At 56.8% G+C, this 17,719-nt stretch overlaps 7 protein-coding genes across 7 annotated transcripts; 4 read left to right on the top strand and 3 right to left on the bottom strand.

Annotated features, from left to right (window-relative positions):
• Positions 1 to 492: 492 nt before the first annotated feature.
• On the top strand, positions 493 to 4,582 carry ISF_00453 (UDP-glucuronosyl/UDP-glucosyltransferase; the record flags this gene model as incomplete). Its single annotated transcript, XM_018844060.1, has 3 exons — positions 493 to 742; positions 819 to 2,493; positions 2,545 to 4,582. 3 exons carry the CDS (start codon positions 493 to 495, stop codon positions 4,580 to 4,582), a joined length of 3,963 nt encoding a protein of 1,320 aa, XP_018708510.1.
• Positions 4,583 to 6,743: 2,161 nt separating this feature from the next.
• Positions 6,744 to 7,010, top strand: ISF_00452 (hypothetical protein; the record flags this gene model as incomplete). The annotated part of the gene is made up of 1 exon (XM_018844059.1): positions 6,744 to 7,010. The coding sequence occupies one exon, from the start codon at positions 6,744 to 6,746 to the stop codon at positions 7,008 to 7,010; it is 267 nt and encodes an 88-aa protein (XP_018708509.1).
• A 1,118-nt stretch (positions 7,011 to 8,128) lies between these two features.
• On the bottom strand, positions 8,129 to 8,687 carry ISF_00451 (hypothetical protein; the record flags this gene model as incomplete). Its single annotated transcript, XM_018844058.1, has 2 exons — positions 8,129 to 8,479; positions 8,544 to 8,687. 2 exons carry the CDS (start codon positions 8,685 to 8,687, stop codon positions 8,129 to 8,131), a joined length of 495 nt encoding a protein of 164 aa, XP_018708508.1.
• Positions 8,688 to 9,794: 1,107 nt separating this feature from the next.
• On the top strand, positions 9,795 to 10,685 carry ISF_00450 (RNase P subunit p30; the record flags this gene model as incomplete). Its single annotated transcript, XM_018844057.1, has 1 exon — positions 9,795 to 10,685. The coding sequence occupies one exon, from the start codon at positions 9,795 to 9,797 to the stop codon at positions 10,683 to 10,685; it is 891 nt and encodes a 296-aa protein (XP_018708507.1).
• Positions 10,686 to 10,920: 235 nt separating this feature from the next.
• ISF_00449 (hypothetical protein) lies at positions 10,921 to 12,467 on the bottom strand (the record flags this gene model as incomplete). The annotated part of the gene is made up of 3 exons (XM_018844056.1): positions 10,921 to 11,749; positions 11,799 to 12,373; positions 12,423 to 12,467. The coding sequence occupies 3 exons, from the start codon at positions 12,465 to 12,467 to the stop codon at positions 10,921 to 10,923; spliced, it is 1,449 nt and encodes a 482-aa protein (XP_018708506.1).
• Positions 12,468 to 15,657: 3,190 nt separating this feature from the next.
• Positions 15,658 to 16,814, top strand: ISF_00448 (hypothetical protein; the record flags this gene model as incomplete). Its single annotated transcript, XM_018844055.1, has 3 exons — positions 15,658 to 15,775; positions 15,831 to 16,328; positions 16,396 to 16,814. The coding sequence occupies 3 exons, from the start codon at positions 15,658 to 15,660 to the stop codon at positions 16,812 to 16,814; spliced, it is 1,035 nt and encodes a 344-aa protein (XP_018708505.1).
• Positions 16,815 to 16,979: 165 nt separating this feature from the next.
• ISF_00447 (Glutathione-dependent formaldehyde-activating, GFA) lies at positions 16,980 to 17,617 on the bottom strand (the record flags this gene model as incomplete). The annotated part of the gene is made up of 4 exons (XM_018844054.1): positions 16,980 to 17,153; positions 17,216 to 17,261; positions 17,345 to 17,377; positions 17,442 to 17,617. 4 exons carry the CDS (start codon positions 17,615 to 17,617, stop codon positions 16,980 to 16,982), a joined length of 429 nt encoding a protein of 142 aa, XP_018708504.1.
• Positions 17,618 to 17,719: the final 102 nt, after the last annotated feature.

Below are 17,719 nucleotides of genomic sequence, written 5' to 3'. Positions count from 1 at the left end.
GTAGCCAACAAAGTGGGCCGTGAGAGCTCTCCCGACACCTGGCTTGGTGTCTGGGCATTTGTTCGTTGCTCACACATCTGACACATGCTATCGTCCCACAGTCACGATTCTAACATAGTCCTGGTCTCTATTTGAACCACTGGGCATCCTCTACTTCTGAAGCACGCTTGTCAGTCCAGTGCTACGCCTCATCAATCACTGCCCGCCACCAGTTCTGAGTCAAGGCAAACGGGCAGAGGCGCCAACGTCATCATTAGCAGCAGCCCACCAAGCCCATCTGTCATGGTGCGCGACCAAGTTTGACTACACAGCAATCACCGCCTTCCCTCCCTCCGAGATTTCGATTTGCCTGGTGTACCTTTGGCGCGACCTCTAGATTCTGAGCGCTTTTCTTTTCGCTTGCCTGCCCTAGGCAACGCGACCTGCTCCCCTCGTTTATCTCGCACAGCACACCTACGGCTTTAGTCTGATGCCCCGCCATCATCAATCATCATGACCCTACTTGACGACAAGCAAGCTATCGCCCGTCGCCAGGCGCAGGCGCAGGCCCATGCACAGACACGGCAGCAGAACCGGGACTCGCTGAGAGCCCAGGGCAGCATCTCGCAGGAGTCCCTCATCACCGACGGCTTCGTCATGCCCAACCTGGATGTGCCTAGTGAGGCCCCGCCGGCCTACGGCGACCAGGTCGATAAGGTCACCTTTTCGCAGCCCGGCTTTCAGGCCGGCGCCGCTGTGGCAGGTAAGGACGCCCATCCAATAAAAAGCGTTGTTTACACGAAATGAGGGAGCAAGACACTAACAAGGCCTCACCCCAGGCGATGGCCGTGTCAACATCAATATCAGCACCAAGAACCGCCGTCTCGCCGAGCTGCTCGCACCCGTTGTCGACAGGCAGGTTTCCGTCGCTGAGACCCAGGAGCCGCTTCCGCCGGCCTACATCCCGCCAACACTCGGCGGCCTGCCCGGCCAGACGCCGCCGCCGGCGCTCAACATCGTCATCCAGATCGTCGGCTCGCGCGGCGACGTGCAGCCTTTTGTCGCCCTCGGCAAGACGCTGCGCGATTCCTACGGCCACCGCGTGCGCATCGCTACCCACGCCACCTTCCAAAAGTTTGTCGAGGACAGCGGCCTCGAGTTCTTCAACATCGGCGGCGACCCCGCCGAGCTCATGGCCTTCATGGTCAAGAACCCCGGCCTCATGCCCGGCTTCGACGCCCTCAAGAGCGGCGAGGTCAGTAAGCGCCGCCGCGGAATCGAGGAGATCCTCATGGGCTGCTGGCGCTCCTGCATCGAGGCCGGCAACGGCCTCGGCCCGCCGCCAAAGCCGCACGCGCGCCACGCGCCGGCTAGCTTCGACGCTGGTGAGGTGCCGGGAAACCCGGCGGACCTCCCCTTTGTGGCCGATGCCATCATCGCGAACCCGCCAAGCTTCGCACACATCCACATTGCAGAGAAGATGGGCATCCCGCTGCACATGATGTTCACCATGCCTTGGACGCCAACGCGGGCCTTTCAACACCCGCTCGCGAATATTCAATCTAGCAACCTCGACGATACACTGACCAACAACTTGACTTATACGCTTGTCGAAATCATGACGTGGCAAGGCCTCGGCGACGTCATCAACCGATTTCGTGAAAAGGCCCTGGAGCTACCAGAGCTGTCACCGCTATGGGCGCCTGGCCTGCTGACACGGCTCAGGATATCGTACACGTACTGCTGGTCACCGGCCCTCATCCCCAAACCCAATGATTGGGGCAACAACATTGACGTGTCTGGATTCTACTTTCTCGACCTTGCGTCTTCTTACACGCCGGATCCTGAGCTCGACGCCTTCCTCAATGCTGGTCCGCCGCCAGTCTACATTGGCTTTGGGTCCATTGTTGTCGACGACCCCAACGCCATGACGCGCATGATTTTTGACGCCATCCACCTTGCCGGAATCCGTGCCCTCGTCTCCAAGGGCTGGGGCGGTCTCGGCGCCGACGACGTCGGCCTGCCAGAGGGTGTCTACATGCTCGGCAACGTGCCTCACGACTGGCTCTTCCAGCACGTCTCCGCCGTCGTGCACCATGGCGGCGCGGGAACCACAGCAGCGGGCATCAAGGCCGGCAAGCCGACCTTTGTCGTGCCCTTCTTCGGCGACCAGCCGTTTTGGGGGTCCATGATTGCGCGCGCAGGGGCCGGCCCCGAACCCATCCCATACAAGGACCTGACGGCGGAGAAACTTGCCGAAGCCATAAAGATGTGCATCGAGCCGGAGACGATGGAGCAGGCCAAGGTTCTGGGTCAGAAGATTCGGGAGGAAAAGGGAACGGATGAGGGTGGATACAGCTTCCACAAGCATCTTGACATTGACAAGATGCGCTGCTCTGTCGCGCCGAGCCGTGCAGCTGCATGGCGTGTGCGAAGGACCAAGGTGCGACTCAGCCCTCTTGCGGTTGCTGTTCTCGTCGAGCACAATGTCATAAAATACACGGATCTCAAATTGTAAGCATTGAGGGAGATGTGCCATTTGGATCTGGTCACTAACATCTATAGGTACCGCCCTTGCGAATTCAACACCGATGACCAACCCACTGATCCGGTATCCGCGGGAGCAGCCGCCATCATGTTGTCTATTGGAACGATTGGTATGGCTATTGCTGATATGCCAAGGGACCTGTGGAAATCGCACAGAAAATACAAGAAAGACAGCGACAGCATGTCCAGACCAACAGAAACCTCCAGTCACATGTCTCAAAGCGACAACCGCCCGTCCATATCACGAGATGCAAATGCTTCCCAGTCGTCTCTCCATACACCGCACACACCGCACACGCCGGATACGCCCCCTGACACTGGTGCCGATACACCAACAAGGCAGACGGAGCCTCCAGAGGCCGCATCTCCCAAACAACGGAGCCTTCGCGAGGAGCACATGTCACCAGGCATGGCCTTTAGCATGGAGAGTGCAGTGGGTACCGCGAGGGGTGTCAACAGGATCATCGAGGCGGGCGTCAAGTCGCCTATGAACTTTTGCCTCGGCTTGGCCAAGGGATTCCGCAACATGCCGCGCCTCTACAATGATGACCTGGTGCGGCCGGTTGAAAAGGTCACAGACCTGTCTTCTGGCATCAAGGTCGCCGGCAAGGAGCTTGGCTACGGCTTTTTTGACGGTATCTCTGGCCTGGTCCGCCAGCCCCTGCATGGTGCGGAAAAGGATGGCGCTGTTGGCCTCGTCAAGGGCGTTGGTAAGGGCATCGGTGGCCTGATCCTGAAACCCGCCGCCGGCATCTTCGGTCTTCCCGGATACGCCATGCAAGGCGTCCATGCCGAGCTTGGCAAGCACATGAGCCGCAGCGTGTACAACTACATCCTCTCGTCCCGCATCAAGCAGGGTGAGCTGGACTTGTCTCGCTCGTCCGACGGCGAATGTGAGGACATCCTGCGTCGCTGGAACACGGTCAAGTTTGATCTGTCTCGTTTCTACGACCTCAAGCGCAGAATGGGCAGCACCGAGGGGCCGTTCCCGCCGCCACCGCCGCTGCCCACGGAAGACAGCAGCGACACCGTTTCCATCATGGACAAGGGCTTCTCCAAGCCGCGGACAGGCTGGCTCCAGACGCGGCACCTGTCTCCGGCGCAGAGAAAGCGCATGCAGGAAGAGAAGCAGACGTGGAAGCGCGGCTACGTCGAGTCGCTAGTGCCTGTCACGCCACCCGCTACTGCAAAGGCCGTCGAGAAGGTGAACAAGGCACAGGAAGAGGACGAGGTGGAGCGCGCTATCCAGGCGTCTGTAAGGGAAACATCGCAGGGTGTCGTAGAAGATGACGCTGAAATCGAGGCTGCTATTCGTGAGAGTCTGCGTGTCATGCGTCAGAGCGGCGCTCTACCAGCAACGGGCTGGATTGACGAGAAGAATATTCGCAACGATGACCCGTCCATCTTTGAAGACGAAGCGTTCAAGATTACCGATGAAGAGTTCCAGGACCTGATTCAGTTCGCCATGCGACAGAGCCTGGCGGAAGAGTACGGCTATCCTACCGAGGAGTTGGGCATTCCCGGACCGTCCTCCTCTTCCTTCACCGGAACACCGTCGTCGCGACCGATACTGACTGAAGAGCCTGCGGCGATGGACGACCTGTACGGCGCCGAAAAAGCACCGGGCTACCGGCGAGAGCTACCCGCTCACGAGTCGCAGCAGAATCAGCAGCCGGGGGAGCTTCCAGCACAAGACGTGACGGACGAGGAAGAGTTAGAGCTGCAGCGAGCCATTGCTGCGTCTAAGGAGGAGATGGAGCGGGCCGAGACGGAACGCAACGAGGAGGACATTGTGCTGGAGTACATCAAGAAGCAGAGCCTGGCAGAGGAGGAGTTTAGAAAGCGAAACAAGGGCAAGGGCATCAGCACGAATGAGGATGAGGACGAGGACGAGGAGCTGAAGAGAGCCATGGAGGAGAGTTTGAAGATGAGCCGCGGTGGTTGGGGCGAGAGCAGTGGCATTAGTAGGAGCGGGAGTGGTAGCGGCAGAGGCAGCGGCAGCGGCAGCGGCAGCGGCAGCGGACTGCATAAATCCTCTGGAGCAGGGCCTGCGTGATTCGATCGATCTACACAAAAAAACATGTTTGAGAATTGAGATACCATTGCATTATAGCGAATATCATACAGTCATTTGCAAGCTAGGCGTCTACGTCATCGTCGGTATGAGGAGGAGTGTCGCTGTGACTCACGAAGCAAGTGAAACGGAGCCCATTCACTTTCACCAGTGGCGATTTGGCATCGAGAAAGCCGAGAATCACAGCAAGGCATCTACAGTAATATGGTGTTGTCACATGGCTTGTCACGGACAAGTACTACTGTGACGAGGACAAACTCAGCGAGTACTTTAAGAGCATTCGGGTCCCGAACTCGAACTCGAAGGCTGGAAATGGAATGCCAGAAAACACCCTCCTCACAGAGTCCACTCCACAACCACTTCTCTCAGGGCCCTTTGGATCGTCGACTGGTGAGTACCCTTGCTTGACCCCAACGAATGATCCGACCAACACCATACGTCCGACGTCAACACTGTGTGCGAAGAAAAGAAATCAACACAACACAAGCCAAGCTCTTAACCACTACTAAGAAGAGAGCAGTATCATGTGTCGCCAGGACTGGACCGTGACGTACTGGCTGTGCCGGGATGCCAAGACGTCCTTCTTCCAGCTGATGCCGCACGACGGCTGCGGCGGGTGCGGGATGCCCGCCGCTGGGGCGTCGCAGGTGGTCGCGAGCAGCACCGAGCGGGGGGGTTAGGGGGTTAGCTGGGTTCTTGCTTATGTGGGAAGCTCTTTAAAAGTCGCACAAATTGAAATGTATCATGGCGAGAAAATGGGATAGAGGGGGGTCGTCAAGATGTAATCTTGTTTGCGGATAGAAGCCAATGAGACCCCCTGTATCCCCCGTCTACAAGACTACAAGCTGACAAGTTCCTCGTTAGAAAATCTTCGCGGCCGTTGTATCTCAGCCAGTGATGAGAGGCTAACGAATACGATCTAGTTCTACTTCGACTTTGTGAACCACAGACTTCTCCTTAGCAATGTGCTGGCTGGGCTTGACAGTGCTTGGAGAAGGGCCATTCTTCCCACAGGCCAGACGAACCGACACGTACGTTTTCTTTGCTTTTTCAAGTGAGGTTCTAGCACTCACTCAGACCTACCTGATTGTACCTGGATGCTAGCCCGTGGCCTGGCCTTCTGCAGCTGTCCACCTCTGTCTGGCACGGGGCAAAGCGGCGAGTAGAGAAAGGCCTAGCTGGGGTGGGAAGAGCAAAGAGCAAGCCACTCCAGCAGAACCTACGGCAACTTGAAATCGAAAAGAGCGTGCTTTTCGCGTATCACGGTCACCCAGACGGCGGTGCAACTTGGTGCTGCTGTGATGGTCTGTTGTTTTCTCGCGCCTCTTGCCAGATTCGTCGCCAACTGCAGCAACTTTGAAACAGTGCTCGCAAGCCAGCGTAGCACTGTACTCCCAATATTTGATTCTCGTGGGAAGGTTTATGAAGAGCGTGAAGGCAGAGTGTAACCGCGGCAGACGTCATATGACCTTGAGTCTTCGGCGAGACCACGGCCCTCGTCGCGCATACACGCACTTCGTATCACTCATACACGTCGTACTGTAGAACCGAAGACGCGGGATGAAATGAATGGTTGGCTATCAAGACTCGAGAGAGTTTGCTCTTCGATGCAGTTTGATACGATGTGCTACAATCAATCACATGATGTTGCCGGGAAGGATACGTCGAGCAGCGGATCGTGCGAGAAGGACAGGTATTTACAGTCCGCTTTCCTCCCCCCCTTCCCAGATGGAAAACTTGGAAGAAGCAGATACAAACGAAAATCAGACGGAAAGACAAACTTGGCAGCAATCACCTCTCTTGCCTTGGCCGCCTTCATTCATTCGTTTCTTCCATCTGCCTTGACAACCTCAGCAAGGCTTCCAAAGGCCCCCAAGGTCAACTCCCTTCCCAGTGCTCCCAAGGTCATTGCTGCGTTCTCCTGGCCCAGTCGTCGAATCATTCGACCGGGAAAAAAACCAAAACATAAAAGCGTCCCAGCAACAACAACAAAGGACGCTGCGTGTCCCCCTCCACGCGGGGGCGGTCGGCCGGCCCTCTTGCACGACAGCGCACACATCTCGCACCGCGCACGCACGCACTTCCCTCTTGTTCGTTTTTTTCCTGTGCTACTACACAACGCTTCGCCAAGCAGCCAGCCAAGATGTGCCGCCGAGAATGGACGGTCGTCTACTGGATGTGCAACGACGTCATGGACCGGAGCTTTGTGCTGGTCCCCGACGACGGGTGCGGCGGGTGCGGCGAGGTCACGGCGCCATCCCTCTACCCTCTGCGCCGCATGGTGCTCGGGGCTTGCCCGGACTGCGTCGCGGAGGAGCTCTGGGTCACGCTGGACGACCTCTGGATGCCGAGGGAGCTCGCCCTCGAGCGCGGGTGGAAGCCATCGGCGGCGGCGCCGTCATCCTCGTGAGAAGAGGCGGTAGTAAGAGGGATAAAAGCGCATAGCATGCTCCTGCGGGTGGAAGCTACTAACTACTACCGCCACCACCTCATGAGAGAGGCGGCTGTAAAAGGGACAAAGTGCATAGCACGTTCCGGTGCTCCCTCGCCGCCGCCGCCGCCGCCGCCGCCCCCGTCATCCTCCTGAGGATGAGAGAGGGAGGCTGCAAGAGCTGCCGCGCTCGAAAGCGTACGGCGTCAACTACAATGCTGCCGCGCACATTCGCCGCTGTCACTTTAAGAGTGAACCGGTGAATGGAACCATGGGCGGGAGCAGTGGCGGCACATGGCCAGAGATCCGATACCTCGAGTATCTCTATATGAAGCTGGTTCACATTCGCCGCGCACATTCGCCGGTGTCACTATAAGAGTGAACTGGTAAACGGCACCATGGGCGGGAGCCGCGGCGGCACATGGCAAGGAAGCTCTATGGCATTGACTACAATGCTGCCGCGCACATTCGCCGCGCACATTCGCCGCGCACATTCGCCGCGCACATTCGCCGCTGCCACTTTAAGAGTGAGCCGGTGAATGGAACCAGGGGTGGGAGCAGTGCGACAGGGCCTGAATTGCCGTGTCCGCTGGCTGGTGGAAGTGGTTCCCCGGTGTCCAAGGACACCCACTCTATCAGGTAAGCCATCAGGTAAGTTTCCTTTTTCTTTCTTTGTTCAAACAAAAACGTTTCTATACCCGGGAGCCCGCACTGGTTTGGTAGAAGGAAGGTATTGTTGGAATAGAATCTGGCTGTTGTCACTCATCATCACAAAACTGGTCCGCGTAAAAAAGAATTGCTGCTTGTGAATGCCGTCCGCACATAGAAATCCTGTAGCGATCGGCAACTCCGATTTTGCAACCATATTAAATCGATAAAGAATACTGTCTGAAACTATAATAAACGTCAGTGCTCTCGAATACAAATCAAAACTCGGCCGGCGTTCTTCAATGGCTGCAACACCCTAAAGCTCACAGCACCACTCTGCTGTGAATCACCCACATACGCCCCCATATGCAACCCCGCAACACCGTCGCTCCCCTACTCTCAACATGAAATATCAACACACGTACTGTGACGACCGCCGCCCGAACATGCTACTGGTGTTGCTGCCCCTGCCAGTTCTGTGGTGGCGGCTGTTGCTGACCGCCCTGCGGCGGCGGCGAGTAGTAACCCTGTGGAGGCGGGCCGTACTGTGTCTGCGACGGCCCTTGCTGATACTGTCCTTGCTGGTTGTATCCTTGCTGATTGTATCCTTGCTGGTTCGGGCCTTGCGGCTTTTGCCCGCCGTTTTGCTGCTGTTGTGCCTGCTGGCCGCCGCCGCCGCCGCCGCCGCCGCCACCGTTGGCCATAGCCATCACATCCGGGCGCTTCTCGAGGGGCTGGTGAAAGTTGCAGATGCCGCATACGACGTCCTGGTACCCGGAAATGGTGAATGGGATGACCGGCTAAGAAAGTCATGGTTAGCAGGGGCCCAGCCGTGGGAGGAAGACACGCGCGAGTTCCACGTACAATGTAGCAGATGGTGAAGAATGGGCGCTCCTTTTGCACGCGGGCGCCCATGTTGCCGCAGTGGTGGCACTGGGTGATGAGGCCCTCGTAGCCCTTGACCTCGGACCGAAAGGTCTGCTGGCCGCAGACGAAAAAGAAGGCCATGACGACTGGGTGGTTATCGGGTCGGGGCGGTTATTCTCGGAGGGTATGCGCGCGCGCGGCTTCGGAGGTGAGGATGATGTGATCAAGGGAGGAAGGCAGAAACCCCCGATTTTTCAACGTCTCGTCTCGGTTTGATAGGACAAGGTCGAGCCAAGCAGCGGGGTGGCAACTGAGCCAAGGCGCAGTATGGGCGTCGTGGTTGCGAGGGCGGCCAAGCGTCGGGAATTGCGCGCGAATCGGGGGAGATTTCGCGTAAGTATTGTTTGCGGTGCGATAACGGTAGCGAGACGAATCAAAGCAGCCGACGAATTTGTTCTTTTGAAGATGGAAAGTTGTCAACAAGCTCGGATGAAAGGTGATGGATTCTGGACGCCACTGGTGACGCAAGCAAGAGAGCTTAATTTTTTAGCGGCCTCGATCCCTGGGGAAGGCCCACTAGTATTGGCAGCATATTGCCTGGTGTCCGAAGGTCGTTTTTCCACTGCTCCTCAAATTATTGCCCTAGCATAAATTGCCTACAATTGCTAATGTATCATTTTTAATATTTTGAAGCTCCGTTGCATACGGATCTAATTTCTATTGAACTTCATCCAACTAATATCCTTCCTCTGTGTTGTGCTGGCTTTAGGGTCGCATGTAGTCGACACATCATGACCTTGAAAGTTTCTCGTGCCGGACGCTGCTATCTGGCTGCGTAGCCATCTTCAATACCGAGCCAAGAATTTGTTTTTCATCTCAGGCCGGGTGACCACCGCATAAGCCTTGATTGGGAATGTAACCATCTATCGCTATCTGGCGCTATCGGAGCGCGTCATGGCGCGGCTCTGATTTCCGCGGCGCGGTTCCGCAGTCCCACTGAAAATAATTCTGCCTGGCATTTTTTTAACTTCTTCGTTGATTTTATGTAACTTTCTATTTATACACATACATCTTCGATACTGTTCCCAGCTGACCATTAGATTTCGCCCCCGACCTTGCCCGACCAAGCCCTTTTTTGGTCCCAAGACACATTTGGGCCAGAGCATCACACTCTACGACTCGCCCAGGGCGGCAACACACCCCCGACGACCTCGCACGTCCCCAAACCACCACCGCACTCCACCCACCATGCTCTACGACCTCAATATTCCCTGGTCGCCCTCGACGCCTCCCGAGGCGCTCCTTCAGACGCTCACCACCGCCTCCAGCCTCGGCTACACCACCGTCGCCCTCCCCGCCGTCACCTTCCCCGTCCTCCCTCCCCCGTCCTCCCCCTCACAAAAGCTCCCCACCGTCCTCCGCCGCGCCACCTTCCCGCTCGCCGACCCTTCCGCGCCCAGCTACCGGCTCCCTGCCCTCGCCGCCGCCTACGACGTCCTCGCCGTCCGTCCCACCACCGCCGAGGCCTTCCAGAACGCCTGCCTCACCCTCGACGTCGCCCTCGTCTCCCTCGACCTCGCCCAGCACCACCGCTTCCACTTCCGCCCCAAGCCCTGCATGGCCGCCGTCGCCCGCGGCGTCCGCTTCGAGGTCTGCTACGCCCAGCTGCTGGCCGCGGCGGGGGACCCGCGCGCCCGCGCCGCCTTTGTCGGGAACTTGAGGGGCTTGCTCCGGGCGACCCGCGGCCGTGGCGTGGTGCTCAGCAGCGAGGCGAGATCGGGCGCGCTCGGGCTGCGCGGGCCGGCGGACGTGGTGAACTTGCTGGCCGTGTGGGGACTGCCGCCGGACAAGGCCCTGGAGGGGCTGAGGTCGCTGCCGCGCAGCTTGGTGGTCAACGAGGGCGTCAAGAGGAACGGGTTCCGCGGCGTTGTGGATGTCGTGCAGACGGCCGAGGATCCGGCCGCCAAGGGTGAGGGAGCCGCGGCGGTAGTGGGGGAGGAGCCGGGCGGGAATGGCAAGAAGCAGAAGCGCAAGACGGCGCAGCAGGAGGACGGACCGCAAATAAGCAAACGGCAGGCCAAGAAGATGCGGCTCGCCAACAGAGCGGCGGCTGCTGCTGCGGTGGAAAAGTCTGTATAAGACGTCTCCTCAAAGAGACTATTGTGACATATGATACCCCAAGATTACAATGTATAATGATCGAGCGGCATGACGAGCTCTTGAACTATTTTCTTTTTTTGCTATTGATAAAGGGAACGTAACAATAAAAACTCAATCTACAGCCACCCTTGCAGCAAAGGAACAAAAATACAAACAAGAACCGAAAACATACAGAGCCGTCCCTGTGCAAGCTCGTCACTAATCGTGTTTCTCACTACGTCGGGGTGGGCGCGGCCTCGGACCCGGCCGTGGCTTGAGCTATCAAGTTGCCCAGCTCGAGCTGGCTGCTCAACTTGAACCCGGACAGGTCAATCGGCAGCGCCGGGGAGACCGTCGCTGCCGGTTGAGCCGGGGCAGGATCGACTACGCTTGGCTTTCCCTGGACGGCCGACTCGCGCGGCGCAGCGGCGTCCGGCTTATCGCCCGGCGGAGAGTTGGTGCTGGTCGGTGTTGGGGTAGAAGAAGTTGACTCTGCCGGTTTTGGCTCTGCGGCACCTGGTTCTGCGGCAACTGGTTCTGCGGCAACTGGTTTGGCAGAAGTTGCCTCGGGTTTTGGCTCTGCAGCACCCGGCTCTGCAGCAACTGGTTTGGCGGGAGTTGGCTCTGCACCGGGCTTCTTTTCGGGAGAGACCGTTGATGACGCTTCGCCTGGCACCGCAGTTTTGCTTGACGAAGCGGCTGGCGGCTCAATCTCGGCTGCGGGTGGCGGAGGAGCAGCCTCAGACGGCTTTTCAGTCGGTGCCGGGATGCTGGGACTAAAGATGGAAATGACGGTGACGCCAACTCCGTTGCCGTCCTTGTTTGGCGTCACGGTGGGCTCAACCTCTGGGGCTGCAGGCTGGCCATTGCCGTTTCTATTGCCGTTCTCATTGCCAGTAGTACCGTTTCTATTACCACCGCCACCGACACCGCCATTTGAGCCCGAGTTGGCCTGTACCGTAACTACCTTGGTCTGCGTTATAGTCGGAGGAGTCACCGTTACGGTAATGGTGGGAGGCGGACCCTCGGCGAACACCGTGGTGGGAACGAATGACAACTGGACACTTGAAGATGTTAGTTATAGGATATTTCGGAAAATAAAGAGCGACGTACCCTCCGACGACTGGGCACCCGGAATTAGGCCCCGGTGCGGGAGACAGTGGCGGGTTTGCATTTCCTCCAGGAGGGGCTTGAAGACCCGGATTGTTGGGCTCACGCCCGCCACCCGCATTTGGCGGAGCTGCTGGGACTTGCGATTGCCGTTGCGCAGGTGGAGTAGGCGTGATGGCGGTGGTAATCGTGGTACCTGATCCCTGGCCTGGGATCAAAATTGCCGAGCTAGGTGGTATTTGCTGTTGCGGAGGATTTGCGGGAGGCGATTGGGGCGAACCTGGGGCTGCTGGCGCTTGGCCCAACTCCGGGAGCGGCGGTAGTGTCTCCCCAGGTTGTCTAAGAGTAGGCGTGATGACAGTAGTAATCGTGGTATCCGAACCCGGCGCTTGGATCTGCCCAGGCCCTTGCACACCATTGCCTCCGCCGTTGTCGCCGGGGTTGCCGACGGAATTGCCGCCGCCGTTCCCTCCCCCGTTTTGCGAGCCTTGAAAGCCTTGAATTAGTTCATCCAGTTGGTCCGGATCAAATTCCCCTCTGGCCGCCCTTCTGGCCTGAACTGGTCCAGCAGTGGCGCGCTAAACGCGGTCAGTAAGGCGAGCATTCCTGAAGACGGTGCATTCTTACAGTGGCGGCCGAAGCCAAAAGAGCGTAAACAGCGAGCGACCGCATTCTGAAAGTCCCGGGACTTGTCCTGGAGAGAATGCCGGCGCCCGCCAACCAAGATTAAATTACGATTCGAAGGATAAGATTCTGTTGACGTATCGACTGGTCAAACGGTCCGGCCGTTGATGTATCTGGGATGAGTGCTGGTTGTTCTCGAGATGCAAACGAATGAGCATCAGTGACACCGAACCAGCGAGTCTCAAAAGGTTGGTGGCAGACGGAACAGGGGCGACTTTGTCGACGGGTCGACTGGATCTTTGTAACTACCCGAGTCGTGAAAATTAGCATGAGGGGCGGTTCAAATAGAAACAACCCGTCCACCCTCCTTTGCGAGGATGCGAACCAGGAGAAGACGTCTCCGTACTAACCGTGGGAAAGGAGAGACGTGGTTAGGGGCCCGCGCACGGAACATGCATGGTATATCTACAAGGAGATCATGATAGATGGGATGACAAGAAACGTCGCCATTCGTATAGCGAGGTAGCACAGCAGAAAGAGGGAAGAGAGGGAATAGGAAACGGCGGGGGTGAAGTGTCGCGAGAAAGAGGCAACGCGGCCGCGTTTCAACGGGTGGGTGGTTGTTTCGCTGCGTCTAGCCTGCGACGAGTTGGCCACTCCGTGAATAAAGTTGCATGTCCTACGGAATATTGTGCAGAGGATTGCTGTTCCGCGGCGCAGGAGGCGAAACCGAGGGTCAAACCTGGGCTGGTGGGCGGCGCTACTGGTGATGAGACGGGTCGCGTTACAGGATAGTGCTGGGCGGGTTGGCGGTCAAGAGTGGTATGATTGAGTGTATAGCAACTAGCTGAAGGAGTGTTTGAAAGTTCCTGAGAGAATTCTTAGCGAAAAAGTCATTGAGCGATGGAGCAAGTGCAATCAAGCCATTATGAGGTTGATGACGATGACGATGGCGATGGCCACAAGGCTGGTGGTGGGGGATACGCGATGCATGAACCATGGGGCACGCCAAACTCAGAAGTGGCACGAGTGGTATAATGGACACCGTGTCTAGTCTCTCAGCTCTGTAATAGCATAGACGGTAACGACGGGGGCGAAACCGGTCTGCGGCATGAATGGAGGGAAGGGGAGGAATAATGAATGTTATTATGCCTGTGATAACTAACTACAATTGCGAGCCGGAGACGCTGTACTGTGTGCACACTGTACCCTAATTGTGAATGCACTGTGAGTGCACTGTGAGTGCACTGTGAATGCACTGTGTCTTTGTCCGAGGACGAGACAGCTAAGCCCGCGATGAAAACGAAAGTTTGAATGGGCTATACTGGTAATTGGAAAAAGTCCCGAAATAATTAGCAAGGCTGAAAAGAGCGGTACGCAAAGTGCATATCTATTTAGTGAGTCGACGTCGATACGGAGAGGTGGATGATACCAGCCCGTGTGCCTTACTATGTATGGGTTATGCTGCATGCAAGAAGGAATATCTGTGTTACTGCCTCCGCTGGGGCGCCTTATCCACCAGCATGTCCAAAACCAACAAGTGACGATACTAATAGCCCGATTGGGTCCCCAATTTATGATGATTTATTTATGGAGCAGATGCGAAGACAAGGCCGTCACTTGGATTTGAGGCTAAATCTGGGATTTTCTCTTGACAGCATCCTCCTACACGACATCCAATCCACAATCTGTGTGTAAGTGGGCACCGAACCGGAGCGATTGCGTGAACCACCATCATCACATCCTACCAGTGCATCATTTATTTATATGCTTGGTCGAACTACAATACCCCGACTGGGGAGCACCTGGTGACATGCCTCTCGGCACAAACCCCTGCCAAGGACGCCGCCGCCGCTTGGCGGAAGCATTAGGCCATTCAAGGGGCCTCACCGTGCAATATGTGTGACATGGATTTGTCTAGTTAGTGTTTCATACACACCGCTGACCGCGAGCTCAATCCAGGGCCCGGCTAAGGCGCAGCTGTCAGCGGTTGCCTCACATCAACGTTCTTTTTTTCTCGCGGCTACTACTGACGGTCGCGGTGCTGGAGCCGACGTGCAAGCTAGTCGCTCTGCTTCACTGGAGGATGTACCGTCTTTGCTAAACTAGTCTCCATCTCCCTCATGTCTGTCTGTCTGTCTGTCTGTATTCATGTATATGGAGATGTGGACTTACGAAAACACGACAAGTTGCAGCACGCATGCGGGCTTTGGAGCTCACAACAACAGTTATAGCCCTCTCGCCTAGCTCCAGGAGCATCACACGCGCGGAAAATGCTCTCTCCAGCCTCATGAGCCTGCCACTCAACCAACACCCTCGCTCTGCGGCAGTGTTGCGGCGGTCGGGGCCGGCCTCGACGACGAACCGGTTCCGCCCATGCTTGCAGGGAAACTAACCAGTTGATTCGGCTACATCTACCGGTAGGGTTTCTTTCTCTGCATGGTTCTAGTGCAAGTTACATAGCTAGTCCTTATTGCCTCGGACTGGAGGGAGACGTTGGATGTTAAATGTGTAAGAAGGTTGTGTTTGGAATGTGAAACAATTGCTCTGGAGAGTTTCGTTTTGCAAATCTGCCGACGGAGCCGGGAGAAAAAGAGAAAAGTTAAGAGACAAAGAAAAGAAAAAAGAAAAAGAAATGGTATTGGCGATACTAGCCGCATTGCCGGACAAATTGTTCTAGATGCAGTGGTCTGTTGCAAGTCGCGTCTTGTTGTTTGTCGTCTTTGTCATCCGGGACTTGGTGGTCCGGAAAGTCAGATGTCCTCCGACGCAGATGATGCAGGTCAAATCAACACGGGAAGAAAGTTCTTTTTTTAGAAAAAGGAAACACGTCTTTTTGGAATGGCAAGTCGAGCATGAGTCCCAGAAAAAAAAAACAGCCAAAATGTCAAAGCCATCACTCTTCCGTATTTCTTCGTAATACTCATCATGTTAGCCCAGATCGCCAGGTCTCTGCCAAGCGGCGTCCAGATCGGAGTGGCGCACATGGCTCAGAGATGAAGGAGGTACCTCTGCCAGCCAACTACCAGCAAAAAGGTACATCCTCGCGCTAGGGCTGCCACTTCCAAGGGTCCATGACCTCACTGGGCGTGGCTGTCATGAGGAATCATTTTGCAAACGCAGTCATACAGTTTTTGTTCCCCGAGAATGTATTTAGTGCGGCAGCGACGAAGACACGGGTGATATTTCTCTTTGATGCACAGCCTTTAGCCCAATCAATATTCACAGCATCGCAAACATGGCGCCGACACACGTCCTCGATGACTACTATCTGGGCATCACGGCCATCATCACGGTCGGCTTCCAGCTGGCGTGCTTCTTTGTCGCGTATACCCTCCAGTTCGACAAGATTACAGGTCCGTAACAAACCCAGACACCACAACAACCCCTTCCACTAACAGAACCATCCAGACCTCGCCGGCGGCCTCAACTTCACCATCCTCGCCGTCCTCACCCTCTCCCTCAGCGGCGGCGGCTCGGACAGCCACCTGCACCCGCGCCAGCTCGTCGTCTCCCTCTTCATGATCGCCTGGTCGCTGCGCCTCGCCGGCTTCCTCTTCTTCCGCATCCTCAAGACCGGCAAGGACGACCGCTTCGACGCCATGCGCGGCCGCTTCCTCTCCTTCCTCGGCTTCTGGGTCTTCCAGATGCTCTGGGTCTGGATCGTCTCCCTGCCCGTCACCCTGCTCAACGCGCCCGCCGTCACACGCTACCCGCAGAAGGGCTTCGGCACCGGCCGCGACGTCGCTGGCGTCGTGCTCTTCGCCGTCGGGTTTATTCTGGAGACCGGCAGCGACCTGCAAAAGTACCGCTTCCGCGCGCGCGCCGACCGCGCCGCCGTGTGCGACTCGGGCTTCTTCGCGCTGTCGCGGCACCCAAACTACTTTGGCGACATAATCATCCAGTGGTGTACGTCCTCACCCCGCCCCCCCCCATAATGTTTTCTCTACCCGTGCCTGAGCTAACCAACACACAGCCTTATTCATGATTGCCGTGTCCGCCGTCGCCGACGGCTACGTCCAGGGCCAGGCTTACAAGGCGCTGTACGCCAGCATCCTCGGGCCGCTCTTCATCACGTTCCTGCTGCTCTTCGTCTCGGGTATGCCGCTCGCGGAGCGGCCCAAGGCCAAGGCGCGCTACGAGAAGGGCAACAACTGGGAGGCGTACCGGCGCTGGCTCGACCGCACGAGCCCGCTGATCCCGTTCCCGCCGCAGCTGTACGCCCGCACGCCCGTGTGGCTCAAGCGCACCGTGTTCCTGGAGCTGCCGCTGTACGTGTTCGACCCGGCGAAGCACTCGGACGTGGCGACGCCGGGCGGTGGCCGGGACGCCGAGGGCGAGAATGGGGGCGACAGAAACGAGGGACGGGAAAGTGCTGATCAGCGACTCGTTTAATGTTAATTGAATGTATAATGGGTGATTTTGTTAATGATGGCACAACAACTCTTTGAATATACGCCTTTTGATGAATTCTCCTGGTATCTCCCCTGCAACGCCACGCCTCAACTGTAATCGATTCACTCTCGGAACATCTTGACTTGCTCTCTCGATGCGTTTCCATCAATCCAGAACCGCCTGCGCCGACCCTTGCCCACTGCTGTCCGAGGAGTTCTCCGAGTACGATTCGGAGCTCTCAGGGATGGGCACCATGGCACTCTTGGTCCAGATGTGAACGGCCTTGGTCCAGTCAATGCCGGAGACGCAACCTCCTCTGACGGACACGACATTCTTGGACTGTTGGGGTGTAATGTGTTAGCTTGCTTGCATGTACCCCGTCTCGGCAATTCTCGACGTACATCTGTGCTATGCACGACTCTGGTACCGCAATTTCGGCAAAAGTAACTAGAAAGCGGTTGGAACAATTCTGCGATTAGAACAAGATTGTGGCGAAAGACTTGAAATTCCAGAGGAATGATCAAACTCACCAATACAGCGTCGCTCCCGTTGATGTCATTCGTCTGTGAGAAATTGAGACGATTAGCAATACAGCCTAGGCAAGCAGAGATGAAGAGATGCACTCACGTATAGCAGCTCAGAAGCTCAGACGGTGGCAGCTGAAATTTGGGAAAGATGGCCGACATGGCAAAGCCCGAGCTCGTCAAGGCCTTGCACTTGTCGCAGTGGCAGATGTAGGTGGCGAGCGGAGCGGGCAGTGGCGTCTTGAAGCGGACGGCGCCGCAGTGGCATCGAGCGTCCATGCTGGGGGATATCTAATTAAATGTAAATGATATAAAAAAGATGAGACCGACGGATGTCGACGGAACTTGTCGATGAAATTGACAAAAGGTCGGTGATGGAAA

This window comes from Cordyceps fumosorosea, assembly GCF_001636725.1.
Source record: "Cordyceps fumosorosea ARSEF 2679 chromosome Unknown scaffold_1, whole genome shotgun sequence".
NCBI classification, from domain to species: domain Eukaryota; kingdom Fungi; phylum Ascomycota; class Sordariomycetes; order Hypocreales; family Cordycipitaceae; genus Cordyceps; species Cordyceps fumosorosea.
The sequence above is the reverse complement of the archived record's forward strand: the minus strand, read 5'-3'. Positions and strand labels throughout refer to the sequence as shown.